The 18,739-nt window shown below is 55.0% G+C and overlaps 3 protein-coding genes across 3 annotated transcripts; 1 reads left to right on the forward strand and 2 right to left on the reverse strand.

Annotated features, from left to right (window-relative positions):
* Positions 1–11,005: 11,005 nt before the first annotated feature.
* On the reverse strand, positions 11,006–12,109 carry GCG54_00000300 (Transcription initiation factor IIA large subunit; the record flags this gene model as incomplete). The annotated part of the gene is made up of 1 exon (XM_045400441.1): positions 11,006–12,109. The coding sequence occupies one exon, from the start codon at positions 12,107–12,109 to the stop codon at positions 11,006–11,008; it is 1,104 nt and encodes a 367-aa protein (XP_045262092.1).
* Positions 12,110–13,261: 1,152 nt separating this feature from the next.
* On the reverse strand, positions 13,262–15,067 carry GCG54_00000301 (WD repeat-containing protein slp1; the record flags this gene model as incomplete). The annotated part of the gene is made up of 1 exon (XM_045400442.1): positions 13,262–15,067. One exon carries the CDS (start codon positions 15,065–15,067, stop codon positions 13,262–13,264), a length of 1,806 nt encoding a protein of 601 aa, XP_045262093.1.
* Positions 15,068–16,294: 1,227 nt separating this feature from the next.
* GCG54_00000302 (RING finger protein B) lies at positions 16,295–18,687 on the forward strand (the record flags this gene model as incomplete). The annotated part of the gene is made up of 3 exons (XM_045400443.1): positions 16,295–16,727; positions 16,785–17,718; positions 17,769–18,687. 3 exons carry the CDS (start codon positions 16,295–16,297, stop codon positions 18,685–18,687), a joined length of 2,286 nt encoding a protein of 761 aa, XP_045262094.1.
* Between the last annotated feature and the right edge of the window lie 52 nt (positions 18,688–18,739).

The raw sequence follows: 18,739 nt of genomic DNA on the forward strand, positions 1-18,739 counted from the left end.
TCAACATTATTGATTAGGACGGACGAGGTCGACGAGGGCAAAGTCGTTCACGGAGGGGGGGACCATGACATGGGGCCGAATCCACCAACAGGATCGGAGGGGCGTAGTGTAATTCAATTCGTTCGTTCGATTGCGGTAAGGGTGTGTGTCCTGCCCTGCCCTGGGAGGGGAGCCGGAGGCTGGAGACTGGAGGAGTCCAGTCCAGGAGTCAAGGTATGACGACGGCAACATGCAAAGGGGGATGGACCGATGGATGGATGGATGGATGGATGGATGCTGGTAACCCGTCTCCCGGGGCGTTGATTTTTATTTAGCAATGGAAGATTGTGTGCATTCTGCCATGTTCCGTCCAATCCGCCAGCCCTCCTCTCTTCGTCCCCTCCCCCCATCCCACCCACCCTGCTTCTTCTTCTACTACGCAGTACTTTGGGTATGGAAAGTACAGTTCCTGAACATGTACGTCTCATGTCTCGAAACTCTGCCCTAAGCCATCCCGCGGCGGTAGAAGGCACAGAAGGTACGCAGGTACCTTACACTGCGTCTGTCTGTACCTTGCTAGAACTTGCCTTACCTTACGCAGTAGTGATGGCTTGGCCCCCGCTGAGTGCGAGCCTTTTGGCCCTGCGTGGCGTGTCATGCCTGAACCGTCTTAGTGCGCGGCACCCTCGAATCCTGTCTTTTCTCTCTCTCTCTCTCTCTCTCTCTCTCTCTCTCTCTCTCTCGCTCTCTCTCTCAAAGTACGTTGATGTCAAGGCAAGGCGAGGCAAGGCAGACCGACGACGCACATGGCTCTCCCTTTGTGTGTCATACGGGGCCATCCGCCTCTCAGTCTCTGTTTGTCTGGCGCACTCATTTCCTTCCTGCGTCCAGACTCCAGCCTCCCCTCCAGAAGCCCGGTTGGGATCAACTGCATAGCCATGCAGACCACCGCACTACGCAGTCCTCCGCGCTACTGTACGTCTACCAGTAGGGTAGTTTGGTGGAGAGGGCCAGGGGAGGGTATCCGCCTGCAGATTTCAGATTCCCACTCTTCATGTTCCGTCACCTCACCTCCTTGGGCTAGTTTACCAGACAAGACCAGCTGCATAGGGCAAGGAAGGCAATGAAGACACGGCCTGGCTGGGGGCATCAATCTGGTCTGTTCTCCTCTGTTCTGCTCTGCCTTGCCCTGCCATGCCCTGTGTCGAATCCGTGTTTGTGTTTGCGGCAGCAATTCACTGACCCCTCTGTCGCCTTTCCCAGCACTAACGCAAGTACTGCGGTAGGAGCGACCAACAAGCCTTACGATGGACTCAAAATCATTCGGGACCCGACGCCTGGCTGTGGACGACGGTTTTTAGTGCCCGTTCAGACTGTCTTGGTCCTCCCTGGCAAGGTCAAGGTCCCAGAACCTGCGGCTAGAAACGACCAGGAGCCCCGGCAAGCCCTCTTTGCCCCGGCTGGTTTCTTTTCCTCCCCCCTTCTCGAGAAGTTCTTTCATAAGATTCCCTGTAAGCCATCTTAGGTCGTCCACTAGGGGGTCCCTTGCAACTCTTCCCGCGCCTCCATACCAATCGTGCGTCCCTTCTCTCGACCCTGATTCGGTGAAACATGCTGGATTCCCTTGAGAAGCCAGTGTCACGGCATGACATGGGATAGGTGGGGAGGGAAAGCAAATGCAGACTGCAGACTGCAGACTGTAGACTGCAAGGCGAGAGAGACTGCGGATACCTAGGTGACCTTACACCACCTTGCTATGTCTCCGTAGGTGTTGTTCACTTGCCCTTCGCGCTGGAGTTCTCCTCTTACGAGTGACTCGGTCTCTGGCTACTACCTAGTGGATGTAGGTCGACTTTATGGATTTCTTTGGTTGCTCTCCTCCACATGAGTAGCTTCCTACGACGTTTGTTACCGATGCCAAGCATTGGGGAAAGGGAAGTGGGATGAGGCAGGCGCGCTCACGACTCACTCAACAGCGACCCGGCCGTGGTTACTAGGAAGGCAGAGACGGAGCTTCCGGCCTGCAGTGGGAAGAGCTTCGGACCGCAGTTGCATGTGTTAGGTTGGATGATTCCCGTCAGGCTCGATGTCTTGCCTCTGCCAACCCAACCCAACCGGACCAACCCGTCGTCTCTGCCAGGTTCAACTCTGCAGGCGCGCGCTAGAATGCCTGGCGGATTGAGATGATTTCACTCTAATTTTGGTGCGGTTGCTCTTGCTGTCTCTGCCTCAGTCGTCCTATCACAGTTGGCGGGCAGTCTACCGTAGCGAATGACAGAGCAGTCGGGTGCCTTAGGTAGTCAGGTTGGTTCAGCCAGCAATGCTCTCCAGCAAAGACATGTCTCTTACTCCTTCCATCAACCACCACTTGACCGATGCACCTCTCAGACAACATCACATCACGCCGCACATCGCTGCGCACTCCAGTCCACGGTCTAGCTCACGCTGTCTCCGGTTTTCCTTCCTTGGCCCCTCAATGTCAAGGCTGCAGTGCCGTGCAGTGCAGCGCAGCAGCGCGAACACACCGCATCAACGTCGCCAAAAATGATAGTCGCTGCCGCCGCCGCATTCAACCAGACAAAATAGCTCATCGATGCGCGCCATTCCAGGACAATCGCCCGAGAGCCCAACAGGTGCTGTCCTGAGTTTAAGTTGCCCATCTCGTCCAACAGATGCGACGCCGCAGAAGCCGTGCATCATGCCAGTCGGTGGTGTTGTGATGGTTGGTGGCTTGCTTGCCCTGGCCAATCGAGTGCAACGTCGACTACGAAACAAACGAAGCACATCCCGTCAACTTGCATCCCGCGGTACCGACTCACCGACCCGGTCGCTCTCCTGATGCCACCTCGGCCCAGTCAACCTGTCGAACCTGGCTGGCTCACCACCGTCATCCTTGTGCCTTGTCTCTCGCGGAAGGCCATGAAGGCTTTCCGTCGAGAAAAGCAAGCTGGCGGGAGACGAGGATCAAGAAACGGCCCATGCCCCAGGGACTTCCTTGGTGCCGAAATTGGCAAAGTACTTACTTAGCCATCACCCAGTGTCTTGGGACGAACATTCGTAGAGGCACTTTGCAGAAACCAAAAGCGACAAAGACGAACCAAAACCAACCATCGCTCTGTCTACTTCTATGCATCATTCTGCCTCGGCCACGACGACATCCCAGTCATTACTGCCGCTGCGTATAGGCTGCGCCGCCGAGTTTCACCCAATAAAGCCGGCATTCGCATCCTCACCTGTACTGATGGAGAGTCATCACAATCTCCAAGTATGCCACACCCTCACGAAGACGTTCCAAGCGAGTCTCATGCTTCGTGCCAATCACCGATGGGCATGTCTGGACTGAACTGATTGTCATATCAAATGGCACCCGTCTGTCACGATATCAGTCCCGACACCGCGACATGCCCGGCCCGACTTGGGTATTAGTCTCCAGGGCAAAGCGAGGTTTGCCTACGGGCACAAACCAACGGACAAGCCCATTCAACAACGCTTCGTACACCTCGGCCTCGTCTACCGCGAGGCGAGGTGCCTCGCCTTGGGCAATACGTACCTCTCCTGCTCTGCAGGGGTGACGTCGGAGCACCCAGGTTCTCGGAATTCCCACCCACCAATGCCCCACGAGGTGCGATTCGGATTTCCAGGGACACTGACGACTATTGCATCGAGCCCAGCCACTTAGCTTGCGACATCACGCGGAAAACGCGCCGACAAGTTCATTACATGATAATCAACCTCCCTAGGGAGGTCTGAGACCTACATCACAGTCGCTCCATTGCAGTACGGATCTGGCAGACCACTGAGACAGCTCGGAAACCGCCGCAGCAAGGCCTCCAAGGGGGTGTTCCCCGTGCAAGCTGTAAGGCCGGAGAGAGATCTTCTCCTCATACCCGTCAACCTCCGTATCGGGGCGTCGCTGGGTCCACGAGATCCTGCCAGGTTTTGTTCCTTCGCGGACATTTGCTGTGACAGTCGATGTTACCCATCCACAGAAACGCATGCACCGCTTTTCGTTGGTACCTCCTCGGATCCTTGACACGGGTCCTTGACACCAGAAACAGAGTGTTGGGGAGATGGATCGGAGCTCAATGACACCGAGCTGTGCTCCCAAGAGCCTGGCACGCCTCGGTGCATTGCATCACATCATGCAGCCACTTGTTTCTGCAGCACGGCAGGCACCTCGTTCGCAGCAATATTCGCATCTTGTCTTTCTGCATGGCGCAAGCCACCGAGTTTGCAATGGTTGAGATGAAGATCATGCTCACAAATTGTTGTACTGCGGTATGGCTTCGCTACCAAGTAAATCAAATGGCAAAACCACGTCCGTTGACGACGACCGGCGCCGCCTGGTAATCACGCGTCCCAGCTAGTTGGCGTCGATCGGCGGGAGCGGTAATGCTCCCGCGAGGGGGCGAGCAAGTCCTCAAGCGGTTAATGTACACTTATCACGGTCTACGCCATTCGACGTCCCCTTGTCCTTTGTTTAAGCTAGCCTCGGACCTGGAGAGTGTTCGATGAGGATAGCCCCTCCTTTGTCCCAAGTTGACCCTCGGCTTCCAAGATTGAAATTGAAGTCGCGATCCTTCCCAGCATGCTGGACCGAAGGGGTGGGTGGTGGCTGTCTAGGGCGCCTCCGGATGATTGGCCTTTGCTGGCGACTATTCCACGTCTTTACTCGTTCTGGTCGGCGGTGCATACAAATACAACCCAGGGTCCGTAGTGGTGTCTGAGGCTGACGTCGGGGTTAGATGAGCTGGCAGCGGTGATGATTCTCGTCGACCCTTGACCCCTGAGCCTACGGACCCGACAATCTGGTTCAGGCGCTACCGGACTTTGCACTTGGAGCAGCCAACGACACCCCGGACACCGCCACTAGCCCGTCACCTGAGTCACCTACCTGGGCAGAAAGGAAGATGAGCAGAACGGTGTGGGCCTTGCTTGGGGGCCTTACAACAGGCTTACGAACCCGAGGCCCCGCGGACGACGCGCATCGAAGCACCTCCTTTAGACTTCACCTTTCTACCTGTACCTCATCCATCCCCTTGCCGCGTTCCAGCTCGACCGACAAATGGACCCTTGCCCGGAATAAGACATTATCACACCTCCTTCTCGTCTGCTGCGCCGTGATTGCGGCGTGCAGAACCGACACCTTACCGTAGCGACGGGACAGCCAAGATACGCTCAGGTCGGATACAAAGCTCTACTTCGAGAGACATTGGATGGCATAGACGGCGCCAAACTTTAATCGAACATAACCGGTGTCAAGGGACTTTTGCTTGGACCGTAGCTACCTAGGTCTAGTCTGGGGGCACCTTTGCCGGCCACACAGACGGTCGATGTTTTTTTTCGATTCATCTTGCTTCCCCCGCAAACCGAGCGAGCCAGCGTTGGGAACCCACGGTCGCGACTCGCGGTTGAGTGTCATCGTCACGCGATTCACAAAGCCGCTTACGAGACCTGCTTACTCGCCTCTTGACTTATCTGTCCAAGGACTTCAACTGGACACCTCGTTCTGCCAGCCAGTGGTTCCAAATAGCTGCCTATGCAACACAATAATGGTGTTGGTTACATCGTCCGAGGCCAGACCCTTCAGCTTGACACGCAGCTTACAGCCTTTCCGGGGTGTTAGCAAAACCCTGGCTGCCACAGGGGCTTTCGCGTTGGAAAGCAACCGTAACGCCAGTCTGGCTGAATTCGCTACATGCCGTTCTACACATGTGGTTGGCTCTCAAGACATTGTGAAATGAGCAGGCACAAATGGGTCATTTGCTGCACAGCATTGGAGTTAAGTGGTTGGCCAATTGCTGGGGCCGAATGAAAAACCCAGTCGAAGTCTCCCATGGAAGCAGGACACTTGGCCGTGCCAACGTGGACCAACCCTGTGATGCTTCCAACAACTTTCAGCAATTACTATTTCCTCAGCCCATGACTGCAAAGGGACATAGCAAGGAAAACAATTGTCGCAGCCAGAGCTTGGAAAGAAGCAATTCGAACAGGTCTCACTGCTTTGCAGTTTGAGAACACTCCCTGCCAACCAAACTTTTCCGGAACCTGCCGAGGAAATGTCACATTTCTGCCAGTCACCCGGTTCTTCTATCAACATACATACTTAGTAACAAGTCAAGGCCCGGCAGCTCTGCTTCAGGTGCGGCAAAGCAACGCCGGCGGTGCGTTCTTGTTAGCCTCGACCGCCGATCGCAATGCAGCCAACGTCCATCTCGTTGTTACCCCAACGTGAGACCGACTGAATCTAGGCCAAAGTTCTCTGAACTACCGAATTCTTTCGCGATGTCCTAGCCACCCAGGACCCCGGCTTGGATGACACTAAACATGGCGCAAATCCACCTTGTACCAAACACCGAGTGGCCTTAGACACGATTGCAATCTGCAAGTATTGTTGATCATACATAGGTTTGGGAAAAGGGTGGTCAACAACAGAAGGAATGCGGCACAGCATGGTCATCCGTCTTACGACCGGGTGAAGTTCCATCACCCAAACCCACAGTTGATTACATTAATTACACTGTTTCCATTTCAAGCAGCTTACAGCCGGCGCAACGAACAGTGAAGAGCAAAATCTCCGACCGAAGCTGGGAAACAAGGCACAGGATCCTGGACGGAATCCTGCAATAGCGGTTCCAAACTCCCGGGTCCAAGTTCGCACTCTGGCGCAACTCCAACACTGACAGGCAGCCGCGAGAGCGTGTTGCCGAGCCCAATTGGCTCGTCCGTTTGCTGTGCCTCTTCGCTTAACCCGCTCAATCTCCCTAGGACTTTTGACTCGGCTTCGGAACCTTGGGCCAAACTGTATCGGTCGATGCTGAAGACCACGGGAACAGGGTTAGGATGAGGACAATACAGACGGTGATGTTGGTCGCAGGCGCTGACATCTCAAATTGCCAACGAGCGGTCGGCCGCCCGTGGTCCACGCCGGCCCCTCGTGAAGGCGATTTGCCGCCGCCGCCGCCGCCGCCGTGTGTGTTTAAAACACAACCGGCCTCGTCACTCAAAGTCGGGGCGGCGGGTTTTAGCGCCTAAACCACGCCGGGGTTACCACTTGTTGGAGAGAGTGGCAGAGTTGCAGGAAGAACATGTCGGTGTGATCCATGATCCGGGACCAGGCGTCTCGCCCATCACCTGGCAAGCATGTGGGACAGGGCTCTCGTCTGCGAGTTTCCCGTCGAGACCTTCCCTGTCCTGCAGTGGTTCCTCTGCGCTGCACGCGCATCATGGCCCCTCAACGGGCCGTACCAGTGTCAGTGTGCTTTTTGCACGATACATGGCTCAGAGGCTGGAGACAAAGTCGTGCGCGAAGCGCGCTCGATGAAACGATAGCCATGACATTGTCCACTTGGGTCGATTCCAGCCTGCCCATCGATCGATACGTGCTTGTACGGATACCGTTGAGCAATCGGACACGAGCATGGGGTGCGGAATTTGAAGTCGGTGGGCCATCATGCTCTCCTCCGAAGAAAGCTGAGATGGGGTTGGGACGGGGTTTCGCGCATTCAGCCATGGTCAAGCCCTTGATGAAGCGCTCTTCAAACAGCCATACAATTTAAATGAAACCCTGTCCTCGCGGAACAGCGGCCCCGGTGCAACTATATCGCTGTCCTTCTGCACAAATACCTGCTGCGGGTTGTCATCACAGCGACGAGGATCTTTGAGCACGCGGGATAAAGCACGCGGTTGGGTCTGGAGATCAAGTGGGCAGCGCTCAACGACAATGCTTGTCCATCAGATTATGTACGTATGTGCAGAACCAGCCCCTTCGAGACTGGAGCAAGAAGGCTCGCGGTTCGCCATTTCAACATCCCAACCTCCTCGACTTTACATTGGCCCCCCGGTAATTGCTCGGTGGTCATAACCGAACTTCATCGGGGGACAGCCGCTGTTTCTTACTCTTTTTAACATTGCAAAGTAGTAGTTTCCTTACGGCCTGTGTGTGTAGCCCGTAATGCAGGATGCAACGTCGGTACTTGGTTGCGTTCCCCACTGCATTCGGAATGAGGCCGAAATAGACGCGTGCCTCTCGACTCTGACCACGACACATATGTACGGCTTGCCTGCTTCTTCGAAGCAAGCGGGGAAGGAAAGAGGCTCTCTGGTTTGTCGTCGGTTCGTTTGTGGTAGTCTCTCCCGGCTTTGCTTCGGTAACGACGACGGCAACGCACGAATCTTTCTGCCCGCAATCTGGCTGCCCACCGGCTAGTTTCTTGGGAGGGGGAGTCTCTTACTCGGCTGATGGGGATGCAAAGAGGTGGCCAAGCGAGGTTTCGTGGGCGTCGCCATCGAGTTTAGGGGTGTGTGAGCGGCGATGGGAAAATTCGATGGTCAGGCTATGGTGATCGACGTTCCGTTCTGGTGCGGGACCCTCGCCAAAATGCCTTTTGTGGCTTGCTGGCAGTTCCGTATTTCGCCACGGGGTGAGAAGAGGTACCTGCTGCTCCGCGAAGCTATCGCTTGTACGGTTCGCGCAATCGCAAAACCGCTTTCCGCGGGATCAAAGTCCGGTTCGTGACGTCGTGGCATTCTTGGCGGCTGGAGAGGGGATGGTACCTCGACATTAGACCTAAGCATCTTGAGAAGAAGACCTGCCTCGGTAGCGACTGGAACGTATTCAACAAACGCGAGCAGCACTGAATTGCTAATCTGAGTGTACCCCTGTAAGTTACTCATTCTGACTGGTTTTCGCTTTGGTATATGGGCGGTATAAATCAAGCGGAGTCTTGGAACAGAATGAGAAACCTGAGCTTTCACGCATCAGGATGCTCAGGCGTGTGTGTAATCAGTTGACAAGCTGAATATATCGAATGATGATGTTGTAACTCATCTAGCTTCTCTCGGCGCATGCTTCGCGCATACACTGGTGGCGGAATAGGTTAAATTCAGCCGGCATTGCAGCCCGTATTCGTGATGTTCAGGGACGGTGAAGCCCAACTTCTTATCGACTCCGTCTCGTACAAGTAGAGCAATAACAGAAGACAGCAGGAAGGTCCGTGATCTAGGTACGGACTTATGTAGTCGCTCCAAGCAGGCGTCGAGCGATGGAATAGAACGAGGCGGTGCGGAGCGCTGTGCCATTTTCGTTGATAATCGCTGTGGTCATCCATACCAAGCACGTAGTTCACACATGGTTGGGACAGCACGATACCATGCCGTATGGCCTGTATATTAGCAGCAGTAGATGTATAATCTGCATCGTCATCGGGTCTCGACAGAACGTCGTTCCTCTCACTTGGGTCAAGATGCACGACCAGCGAGAAAGCTTCCCGGGAGAAGAGGATTTTGACGGCGTTCAGATATTTAGGGAAGACCACGGACAGGAAGACAACGCTTGAGGGCTGCAGCGCATGCCGGTTTCGACATTGCTACACCACTGTCGCGTGAGATACTGTGCAGCCGGTTGTGAAAGGCCTGCCTCCCCGAGACAGCAGCCGTCCCTCACCAGTGTCAAGATACCAGGGCCTCTCAAGGCTCAAATATGCCAAGGATATATCCCGCTCGGTATGTTCATTCTTTGATCAAGGAGACTGTGAGCGGTTGAAGTCTGTAAGTGGACGATGATCAACTTGTCCCCAAGAGCTGTAGGACGTTTGGAATTGTCTGATACTGGATCGTGGCACCTGCAGCCTGCTTATGTTTGATCCAGATACACGGCCAGTATTTGACCTCCAAGCAGCTTCCGGCGATAGTTCCAAGACCAAACATCATCGCGTTTCCACATATGCTGGCACCATCTATCCAGACTCCCCTGCTCCCCGTCATCTCTTGGCCCCATCACCAAGACGGGCACGGAGATTTCAGAGGGCCGAAGCACACCCTGATAGCAAAGACAACCAGGACCGAAAAAAAAGCAAGCAAACAGACTCGAGCCGGCACCCGAAAAGCTCTTAGCAATGCCGCATGTTTCAAACTCACGTTCAGATAGCGCCCATCACGGCACTTGGGGGCCGCCCGCGCGGGCCCTTCCCGGCCTCTTTCTCCCATGATTCAAAAAAAAAAAAAAAAAANAAAAAAAAAAAAAAAAACAGCATCTCACGTTCCACAAGACTCACCTTCGAAGAAGCGGTGACGGGCTGAAGCGAGAGCGAGAGGCATGTCTCGGCTTCAATGGAAGGGCGGGGGATTGGAGAGAAGGCCCGACGGGCGTTTGTTCGCTTCAACATACCACCATCAGCAAGAGAAAGAGAGAGAGAGGGCTACCTCCGCGGGATGGGATGTGTCGTTGGCCAGACCTGTCTCTTGTCTTGAACCTTAACAGAGTGATGGAATCATACGTGCCAGAAAAGAAAAGAATCGCTAGCTTTTGGGAAACGTCGGTGGGGACTCGCGGGCTCCCTCTCTGAAATGTCACATTCAAAAAAAAGCTTGAACAGCTTAGCCGCCTGCTAAAGACGGACCGGTCTCACCCCGAGGCACGCAAGGAATGTTGTGGCAGCAGTTTCTATTCTAGAGTGTTGTACACTTTTTTTTTTGGGGTTGTTGTGTTGTCGTAAAAAGGAGGCCCGCATTCCATAGAAAAGCCTCCCTAACGCGAACGAAGAAGGAAAAGAAAACTCTGTGTCCCTTGCACCCCTCCCAAAATGGACGGATCAAACTGCCAGACTGCGTTGCTCATCGTCCCTTTCCCCGGTTAAGAAAACTTTTAAGCATACTCTCCCGCCTTCTCGCAACTCGTGACTACGCACCCTTGACCACTTCGTACTCATAACGCAAGAATCTTAAGAGCGAAGGAACAAGTTGGGGCCAAGTCGAAGGTGCTGATCGCGAGGTGCAGTCTTTTCCACATTCCTCGTTTCCCATGCCTGCGCTGTGACGAAGCGAGAACCGCATCAATGATGAAATTGATATGGGCAACTGTCGCAAAAAAGAGACCAGAACCATGGCGACGAGGCTCTGGCGGGCGAGCCATTTGGGCTTCGCGCCAGTCTATAGAATCGCAATTTCCAGCTCGAGGTTCAACATACCCGAGGAAGCAAGTCGGTTTGCCTAGGTGTGTATCTCGGGTGTATGCGGAAGAGCCGCTTTACCACTCGTACTCGCCGGTAGCCTTGTGGAAAACGTACTCCTTGCCGTTCACCGTGAGAACACCGTCCTTGAGGATACACTTCCACTTGTTCTTGACGCGCTGGACCTTGTCGTACATGCAGAGCATGATGTGGCCCAGACCCTCGTCATCGACTTCGTCATCATCCTTATCCTCATCAGGGTCGTCGAGATCCGAGTTGATTGCATCTTCGTCAAGCTCATCATCGTCATAGCCATCGTAGGGGGCAACGCCATGTTCCTTGCCCTTGGAGCGCGAGGTGGCCGCGGCCTTGTGTTTCGTAGCCTCTTGGAGAGGCAGCATAAGACCGCCACCCTCCATGCTCTTTGCGTTGGCAGCAATTCGCGCATGGATCATGCGATCAATGTCGACGCGGCCGAGCTCACGCTGAGTGCCGTCGGCATTGCGCTGCATCAGGACACCCTCGAAGTCGAAGTCATCATCGGCGCCGTCAGTCTGCGAGGGGTTCACGCCGGGCTGACCGTTGCTTGCAGGCCGCTGTTGTTGGCCCTGCGGCTGGGGTGGGCGATATTGTTGCTGGGCAGGCTGGCCGGGCATTTGCGGCATGGGAGGCTGGCCGGCGGGTCTGTTTGTAGCAGAGGACTGAATCGCGTTGATCGAGCCGGCACCCTTCTCGCCGAACTGACCTCTGATGTGCTGGGCAGCGCGGAAGGCAGCCTGGTTGCTACCTTCCTGTTGAGACGGGTTCAAGGCAACATTTTGGACGCCGGGCTCGGGCTTGATGTATGGTTCCTCCTTAACAGCAGGGTTTCCGGGGGCAGGACCAGGAAGCGGAACGCCTTGCAGAGGCAGCTGAGGACTCAGCTGGGCCTGCGAGTACTGGGCGGCTTGCGGTGGGGGTGCGGCAGGTGCGGGTGCCGGAGCGGCGGGGGGTGCAGCATCTGGTTTGGGATCCCATGGGAAGCTTGCGACCTCAAGTTGCGACAACTTCTCCTGCCAGCCCTTCTTAAGTTCCTCCAACACGTTCTCGTCTACACCGCCCTCCTCGAAATCGACGCGGGATGAGTTGATTACCTCATTGATAATCTGCTCGTAGACGTTGCCAACGGCGTTGTTGGACATGTTGGCGTTGGTGGGCGGGTTATTACTCGGCTAGCGGAGGAACGTCCGGTGGTGTCTCGGTGAAGGTTGCTGATGCTATAGCGAACTGATGGATGACTGCGGTGTCACGCGTACCGGATCGAAGTTCCTTCTCGATTCTTGTTTCTCGGTTGGATCGATGTCGCAATTGATAAGCACCAAACTGGCGGGGTGCGCTTCCTAGATTCCAGGTTTTGGTTGATTTGCGGATGGAGGATCGCTTGCCTGGTCCACCACTCTCGCTGCCCAGAATGGCACGCGCACACAGGGAAAGGAAACTGCAAGCCTGGGATTTGTTTTTATGCGATATGCTCTCGTCGGAAATGTGAGGCTCGGGTCGTGGCAGGACGTCTTGTTGGGGCCCTGTTTTCGGCGGTGGTTGTGTATGGGTCTAGGTTGCCTTTGTTCGGTAGATTTCCTTTCGACGTTGAGAGAACGGGCGCTTGATATTAGTCAGCCTCAGCAGGTTAGGCGGCAGCGGCAGCGGAAAGGCAGAGGATCACCCGAGCCCCACTAAACCGATTATCTTAGGTGAATTCCAAGGTTGGATAATAGGTCAGTAGAAGCTGATAGATAACGCGATAAGATGGCAGCTGCATGGATTATCGGGAACGCGGGGGAGAAGGAGGGACCCTCCACTTGAGCCCCTGCCTTCTAAGGTATTTTCACTGCAAGGTACCACGACCCAAATATTGAAACCTTCACGACACTTCCAATGAGGCACATTGAAAAAAACCCGAGTGTTTTTTTTTTTGGTTTTGTTTTTTTGCATATTTATTGCGAGAGGCATCTTGTTACTTAACCGATGCTGCAATCTCGAATACGTGAAGCACGTAGCTGTAAACCGTACACCCCCATTCCCCGAACAAAAATTACAAATCCCGTTTCTCCAAAGCCGAAACAGCTATCAGTGGTGGTATCGTGTGCCGCAATTCATGACCAAGCAATTTCATTTCCCATCGTGGAGAAGCTCTTTCGTGCCACGTAGAGTCGGATGCAAAAAATCCCAAACTCCTCGCTGAAGATGAACCCCAACCCGCTAGGAACCCATGACCGACAAATGCCAGAGGGAGATATACCTACATTTGTTGACGTCGTTGTACCGACATTCGCCAGGCTTGGTCAATGAGACGTTTACCGGATGGTCATCTGCTTGACCATGTCCGCCTTGGCAGAGGAGCCGCTGCTACCCACGCCAGCGCCAGCTCCGGCCTTCTTCTCGAACACCTTCCAGAACTTCAAGCTCTCGTCAGCAGCTGCGGTAGCAAGCATCTGACCGTCGGGGCTGAGGCAGCTGTGCAAGACCCTACTCTCATGCGCAGGGATCTCAACGTTGCGAACCAAAGTGGGGTAGCTCCAGATGCTGAGAGAGTTGTCAGGGAAACCGCTGGAGCTGACAATCTCACGGTAGTGAGGGCTCCAGCGGAGGCTGGTGACCTGGGAGCCAGTGTCGATGCTGTTGACGCGAGCGCCGGAGGTAGAGTTCCAGAAGTGGATGTGGCGATCGTAGGAGCCACCGCCAGTGGCCAGAAGGTTCATGTTCCACGGGCACCAGGCGAGAGCCTTGACGGCGGCCTTGTGGTTGGTCTTGGTGAACTTGGGAACCGACAGAGAACGGGCATCCCAGATGGACACGAGGTTGTCGTTGCCGCCGGTGGCGAGCTGAGCACCGTCGGAACGCCACTCGAGACCACAGACTTCAGAAGTGTGCGAGACGAGCTCAGCAATCTTGTGCTCCGCAATACGGACGTCGTGGTTGAACACAAGGCCACTGCGGGCGCCAGTAGAGAGAAGGTGCTTGTTCCAGCCCATGACGCCAACGCGCGTGTCATGGCCAAACATGCTGCGGACCTTCTGACCCTCAGCAACGTCCCAAATCTGGACCTCACCAGTGCCGAGGCCGACGCCAACGTACGCGCCATCGCCAGACCACTTGACGCTGCTAACGTAAGTGTCAGCGCTGGTCTCAAGAAGACAGCTAACGCTTCCCTCGTCGGCAGACCAAACGTAGACATTGCGCTCAAGACCGATGGCCACCTGGTTGCCGGAGCTCCAGTCGAGCAGGTTGAGGTAGTAGTCATCGATAAGTCCGGGGGCGTCGAGAACACGCTCAGGGGCTGTAGCGACACGACGACGGAACTGAGCAGAGGTTGCAGTTGCAGGCTTGAGAGGGCGGTTGTACTGCTGGCGAAGGTCGATGGGCTTCGAGGATTCGGGGGGCGCGGGCTTGAACTGAAGAATGCGAGTATTGAGGCTGACACCACAAGCGTTGGCGAGGGAGTCTTGGTAGGCGACGGTGTTGGGAGAAGGGCGGGAGTAAGTGGCAGGCTCTTCCTCGTCGATGTTCAGGCCTTCCAAGGCGGCGATAGCGTCATCCGTAGCGGATGAAAGGACATTGGAGGCCTCGTTGGCGCTCGACTTAGACTTCTTGTCAGGCCTGTCGAGCTTGCTGCTTCCAGCATTGGCGATGGCAGAGCTGGCGCCGCGGTTGGGAATAAATCTGTCGGCACCATAGTTGACGGTGGTCTTGGCGGTCTTTTGCCTCAGAGAGCCCTTCTTGGCCTTGGAGCTGGAAGGAGTCTTGATTCCGGTGCCGGTCAACGTGAAGTCAGAGACGCCAAGCTCAAGGGCTTTGCGGGGGGTGGAGACGCCTCTGGCAATGTTGGACTTGGGGGAGTCGCGGTGAGACGACTTGTTGGTGGTGGATCTTGCGAGGTGTGCGGTGAGGTTGCCACTGTAGGTGGACTTGCCAGTTGCCCGGTAGGTGTCATTGCTCGACTGCTTCTCAGGGGTGAACGGGGAAGAGTTGAGGTTTGCTGAGATGGAGGTGGTGGAGTGCTGACGGGGAGAGGGGGTCAAGGGCATGCGTCCGCCAGCGGTACGGGAAGAGAAGAGTCCCTTGTGGGACTTGATAGGGGTCGATACTGATGCAGTGGCCATGTTGGATACTGTATGCGTGTGTGGTGTGTGGGATATCGTAGCAACGATGTGTAAGTCTCCAACGAGGGCAACGAAGTCCGTCGAAGGAAGAGGGATGAGAGTGAGAGCTCCGAATGTCGAACGAGCTCCAAGAGACTCTAGCTAAAGGTTCCTGGATTTTTGTTGTTTGTTAGTATTTTGTCGTTGTTTCAATTGTTCGAAAAGTCGAAGTGGGGCAGTCGCAAGAAGTGCTCGAAGTCGATGGGGCGATCAAATGGCCGATGACAGCGATGAGATCTAGCGGACTTGATTGTTCTTGGAAACAGAGGTTTGATGGAGAGAGAATCACCAAGCTCAAGAGCTTGGATCGAGGGAAATTGAGGAGGCTTGAGGAGGTTTGCGAAGTGATGAGGTTTGGTACAGAGAAGAGATGTCTTCAAGCTGGTCAGGAGCTCTCGACCTCTTTTATTTACTTTGTGCCCCACCATTGTTGCGGCCGGGCAACGACGCTCGGGCCATGTTCACCTAGAGGACGGTGGTGGATGTGGATGTGGAAGCGGCTACCTACCTAGGTAGGTTGGGGGTCGACCACGACTGACAGAGTGGAGCCACTGACGCCACCAATGACAGACTGCACCAGCAGCGGACGGGCAGTCGGTCACGAGCAGCAAATTTTTGTAGGCCGGCTGCTGCCGTCAACCGGGCTACCCAATTAGAGGAGGGGCCCCTTCCCTGGCAGTTGCCACGACAGAGGTGCAGCGCCTGCGCAAGTGCAGGGTACGGCATTGGTGCAAACGTGGACCACTGCACTGAGCGGCGGGACACCGAGTGTGGCCCGTGGTTGCCCAAAATTAAGAGAGGCCTCGGATTGTCAATGCAGGAACATTTGACCTCCACCATCGCAGCGTGCGACGGCAGCGCCATCTCGTTATCGCCTGTCCACTATCTCTATCGAGATTGCACTCGCGCCTGCACCCTCCATCCGAGTCCCCCATCCGCATCTGCTCTTGTCTCGTCTCTGCGAATCCGCAACCTCGAACAGAGACGACGACAAAACACGACACGACACGACACCAGGCGACACTGCACTACCCACTGTGGTGTCAACCTCCTCCGAGACTCCTCTTCCTCGCTGTCGGCCCTCCACCCTCGTACCCGCAGACTTCAAGGCCTGCGAATCCTCGTTGCGATCTGGGCCACGATTGGGATGATTTTATAGCACTGAAGAACTCTACCTGTCCGCTCACCATGGCTCAGCCGCAGCCTCAACCAGGAACTCCGGTGCCCCTGTCACAGTCTCTTTTTGGCGTCCCGACGAACCAGGCTCTACCAGCATCGTCCTCTTCTTCGACGCCATCGCAGCAGCCGACGCCGTCGCCGATGGACCAGACTCCAGGTTCGGCGGCATCAAGCAACAACACCTACATCATGCCCAACTCCCCTATTAAAAACAGAGGAACGCTAGATGGATACCGACCTCGAATCACGAGGACCCTAGGCCAGCGCCCTGCCTGTCTCGTCAATGCCTCCGTCACCTACTGCGGCAACAATCAAATATACGCTTTTGGAGGCTTTGACCAATACACCGATGAGGTATACAATCATGTTCTCAAGCTGGATTTGATCAGCCATCAATGGAGCCTGGTAGACAACTACGGCGATATCCCCGGTGTGCGTATGGGTAAGTGATTGCAACCTTCATCCCGCTGCTTCGTCGTCGCCTAACAACCAACTGCAGGCCACACGGCTACCTTGTATCAAGGCGACAAATTGCTCGTCTTTGGCGGCGAGAACGAGCATAGGACGTATCTTTCAGACCTGATAATGTTCGACTTGAAGACGGCACATTGGACACAGCCACAGGTGACGGGCCCCGTTCCAAAAGGACGAGCTAGGCATGCCGCTGTTCTCCACGAAGACAAGTTGTTCATAGTCGGCGGCATAACTGGCCATGACAATTACGTGCTCGACGATATATGCTACCTCGACTTGAAGACCTTCACATGGTCCCGTTCGTGGCGCTTCGTGGGGCGCTTCGACCATTCCGCTTACATCTGGGGCGACCGAGTCTGGGTCTTCGGCGGCCTCTCTGAGGACATGGACAAGATTGGAGATTTGTGGTGGTTAGATCTGAAAGGCAGTCCAGCCTTCGAATCTTCTCCTCATGTCGGCATCTTCGACCGACAAACAGGCACAAGTCGAACAGTCGGCTCACCGAGACAGCCATACACACTATCTCATCCTCCCCCTGCCGTCGGAGCCTCTGGTTATGCCGCAAACTCTCGCACCCAACAGGTCAACCCACCATCATTTCAACTCAAGACGTTCGCCCCGATGGCACCTGGGACGATCTCGTCGTTAAAATTTGTGTCCGGGCCCAACATACCCTCTCAGGGTTCTGGGATTCACTTTCATGTCTACTCGTCAGGTGCACTACTTGATTTCGTCACGCCATCGACAATCATCACATCTAAGGAATGCTCACTGTCAGCCTTAGATCTCCCAACGCTAAGGTGGCAAAAGCTTGCCGAAGGTCGTGAAATATTCAAAAATGGTTACCGCTGGCATTACTGCACGATGAATGAAGATGGCACGAAGGCGTGGCTCCTTGGATGTCCCACCGATCCTGCCGCAGCCGACCTTGGCCCTAACGGGTTCGAGGAATATCTAAGGTGAGCTCCACCGCTCCTCATGAGCTGGAGACCATACTGACCGTGACTAGTGACATTATGGAGATGGATCTTCGTCGGTACGGCTTTCTTGGAAGTAATATCTCTTCCGAGCCGCGCACAGAATCCCGGCCAACTACGAGAGTTATAGACCAGCCGTCCAAAGGTCTTGGTGCCGACCTAGCCAAACTTTTTGACCAGCCTCCAGAGACAGGCAGCGGGACCGACTTCAGTATCACCGCGTCAGAGGGCGATTATGAGGACGACGATATGATGAGCCGAAATGTCAACGCTTCGGCAGATCAGAACTGGCTCGCCCCTGATGCGCCCACTTCACAGCCAATCCACGTTCACAAGCTTATTCTTCAGGCTCGCTGGCCACACTTTGCCCGCCTCTACAACTCTCAAATGGCCGAGTTTCACACGAAGAGAATGCATATTCCAGAGCCTTACACTGTTGTGAAGGCATTTCTCTACTATCTCTACACAGACAGCATTCACGGAACATCAGTCAATGAAAGTGGCGCCACCACCGAATTGTCCGATGTGGCCGGGCTACTCGTCATGTCTAACATTTACGGAATACCGCATTTGCGGTTACTCTGCGTGAACCGGCTGTCGAAGGAGCTGGATGTCGACCATGCCTGCATCATATGGCACTGTGCTGGACTTGCCAATGAAGATTGGCTGCGGAAACGTGCGGCACAATTCTGCCTCCTACACTGGGGCCGGATAGTTCGAACTCAGGGTTTCCTTCGCTTGCCGCGTGCGGCACTGGTCGAGCTATCACAGGAGATAGACATGGAGGGGCGTGTGGTTGGTGGCGATGAGCTTGAGTACGTTGGTGGGTTGGCTGGCACCCGCTTCGGCGATGGATGCTCTATTGTCAGCCGAAAGGAGAGCATCAGTAGCAACCACACGCAGCTTCTGGACAGCGAGGCCGATGACGAAGACGGGATGGAGATGACATGAGTTATGCCATAAAGCCAAGTTGATGGATTTGCACCAATTTGGGCTGGTTCTC

The sequence above is a fragment of the Colletotrichum gloeosporioides genome (assembly GCF_011800055.1).
Source record: "Colletotrichum gloeosporioides strain Lc1 chromosome Unknown consensus_59, whole genome shotgun sequence".
In the NCBI taxonomy this organism is placed as follows: domain Eukaryota; kingdom Fungi; phylum Ascomycota; class Sordariomycetes; order Glomerellales; family Glomerellaceae; genus Colletotrichum; species Colletotrichum gloeosporioides.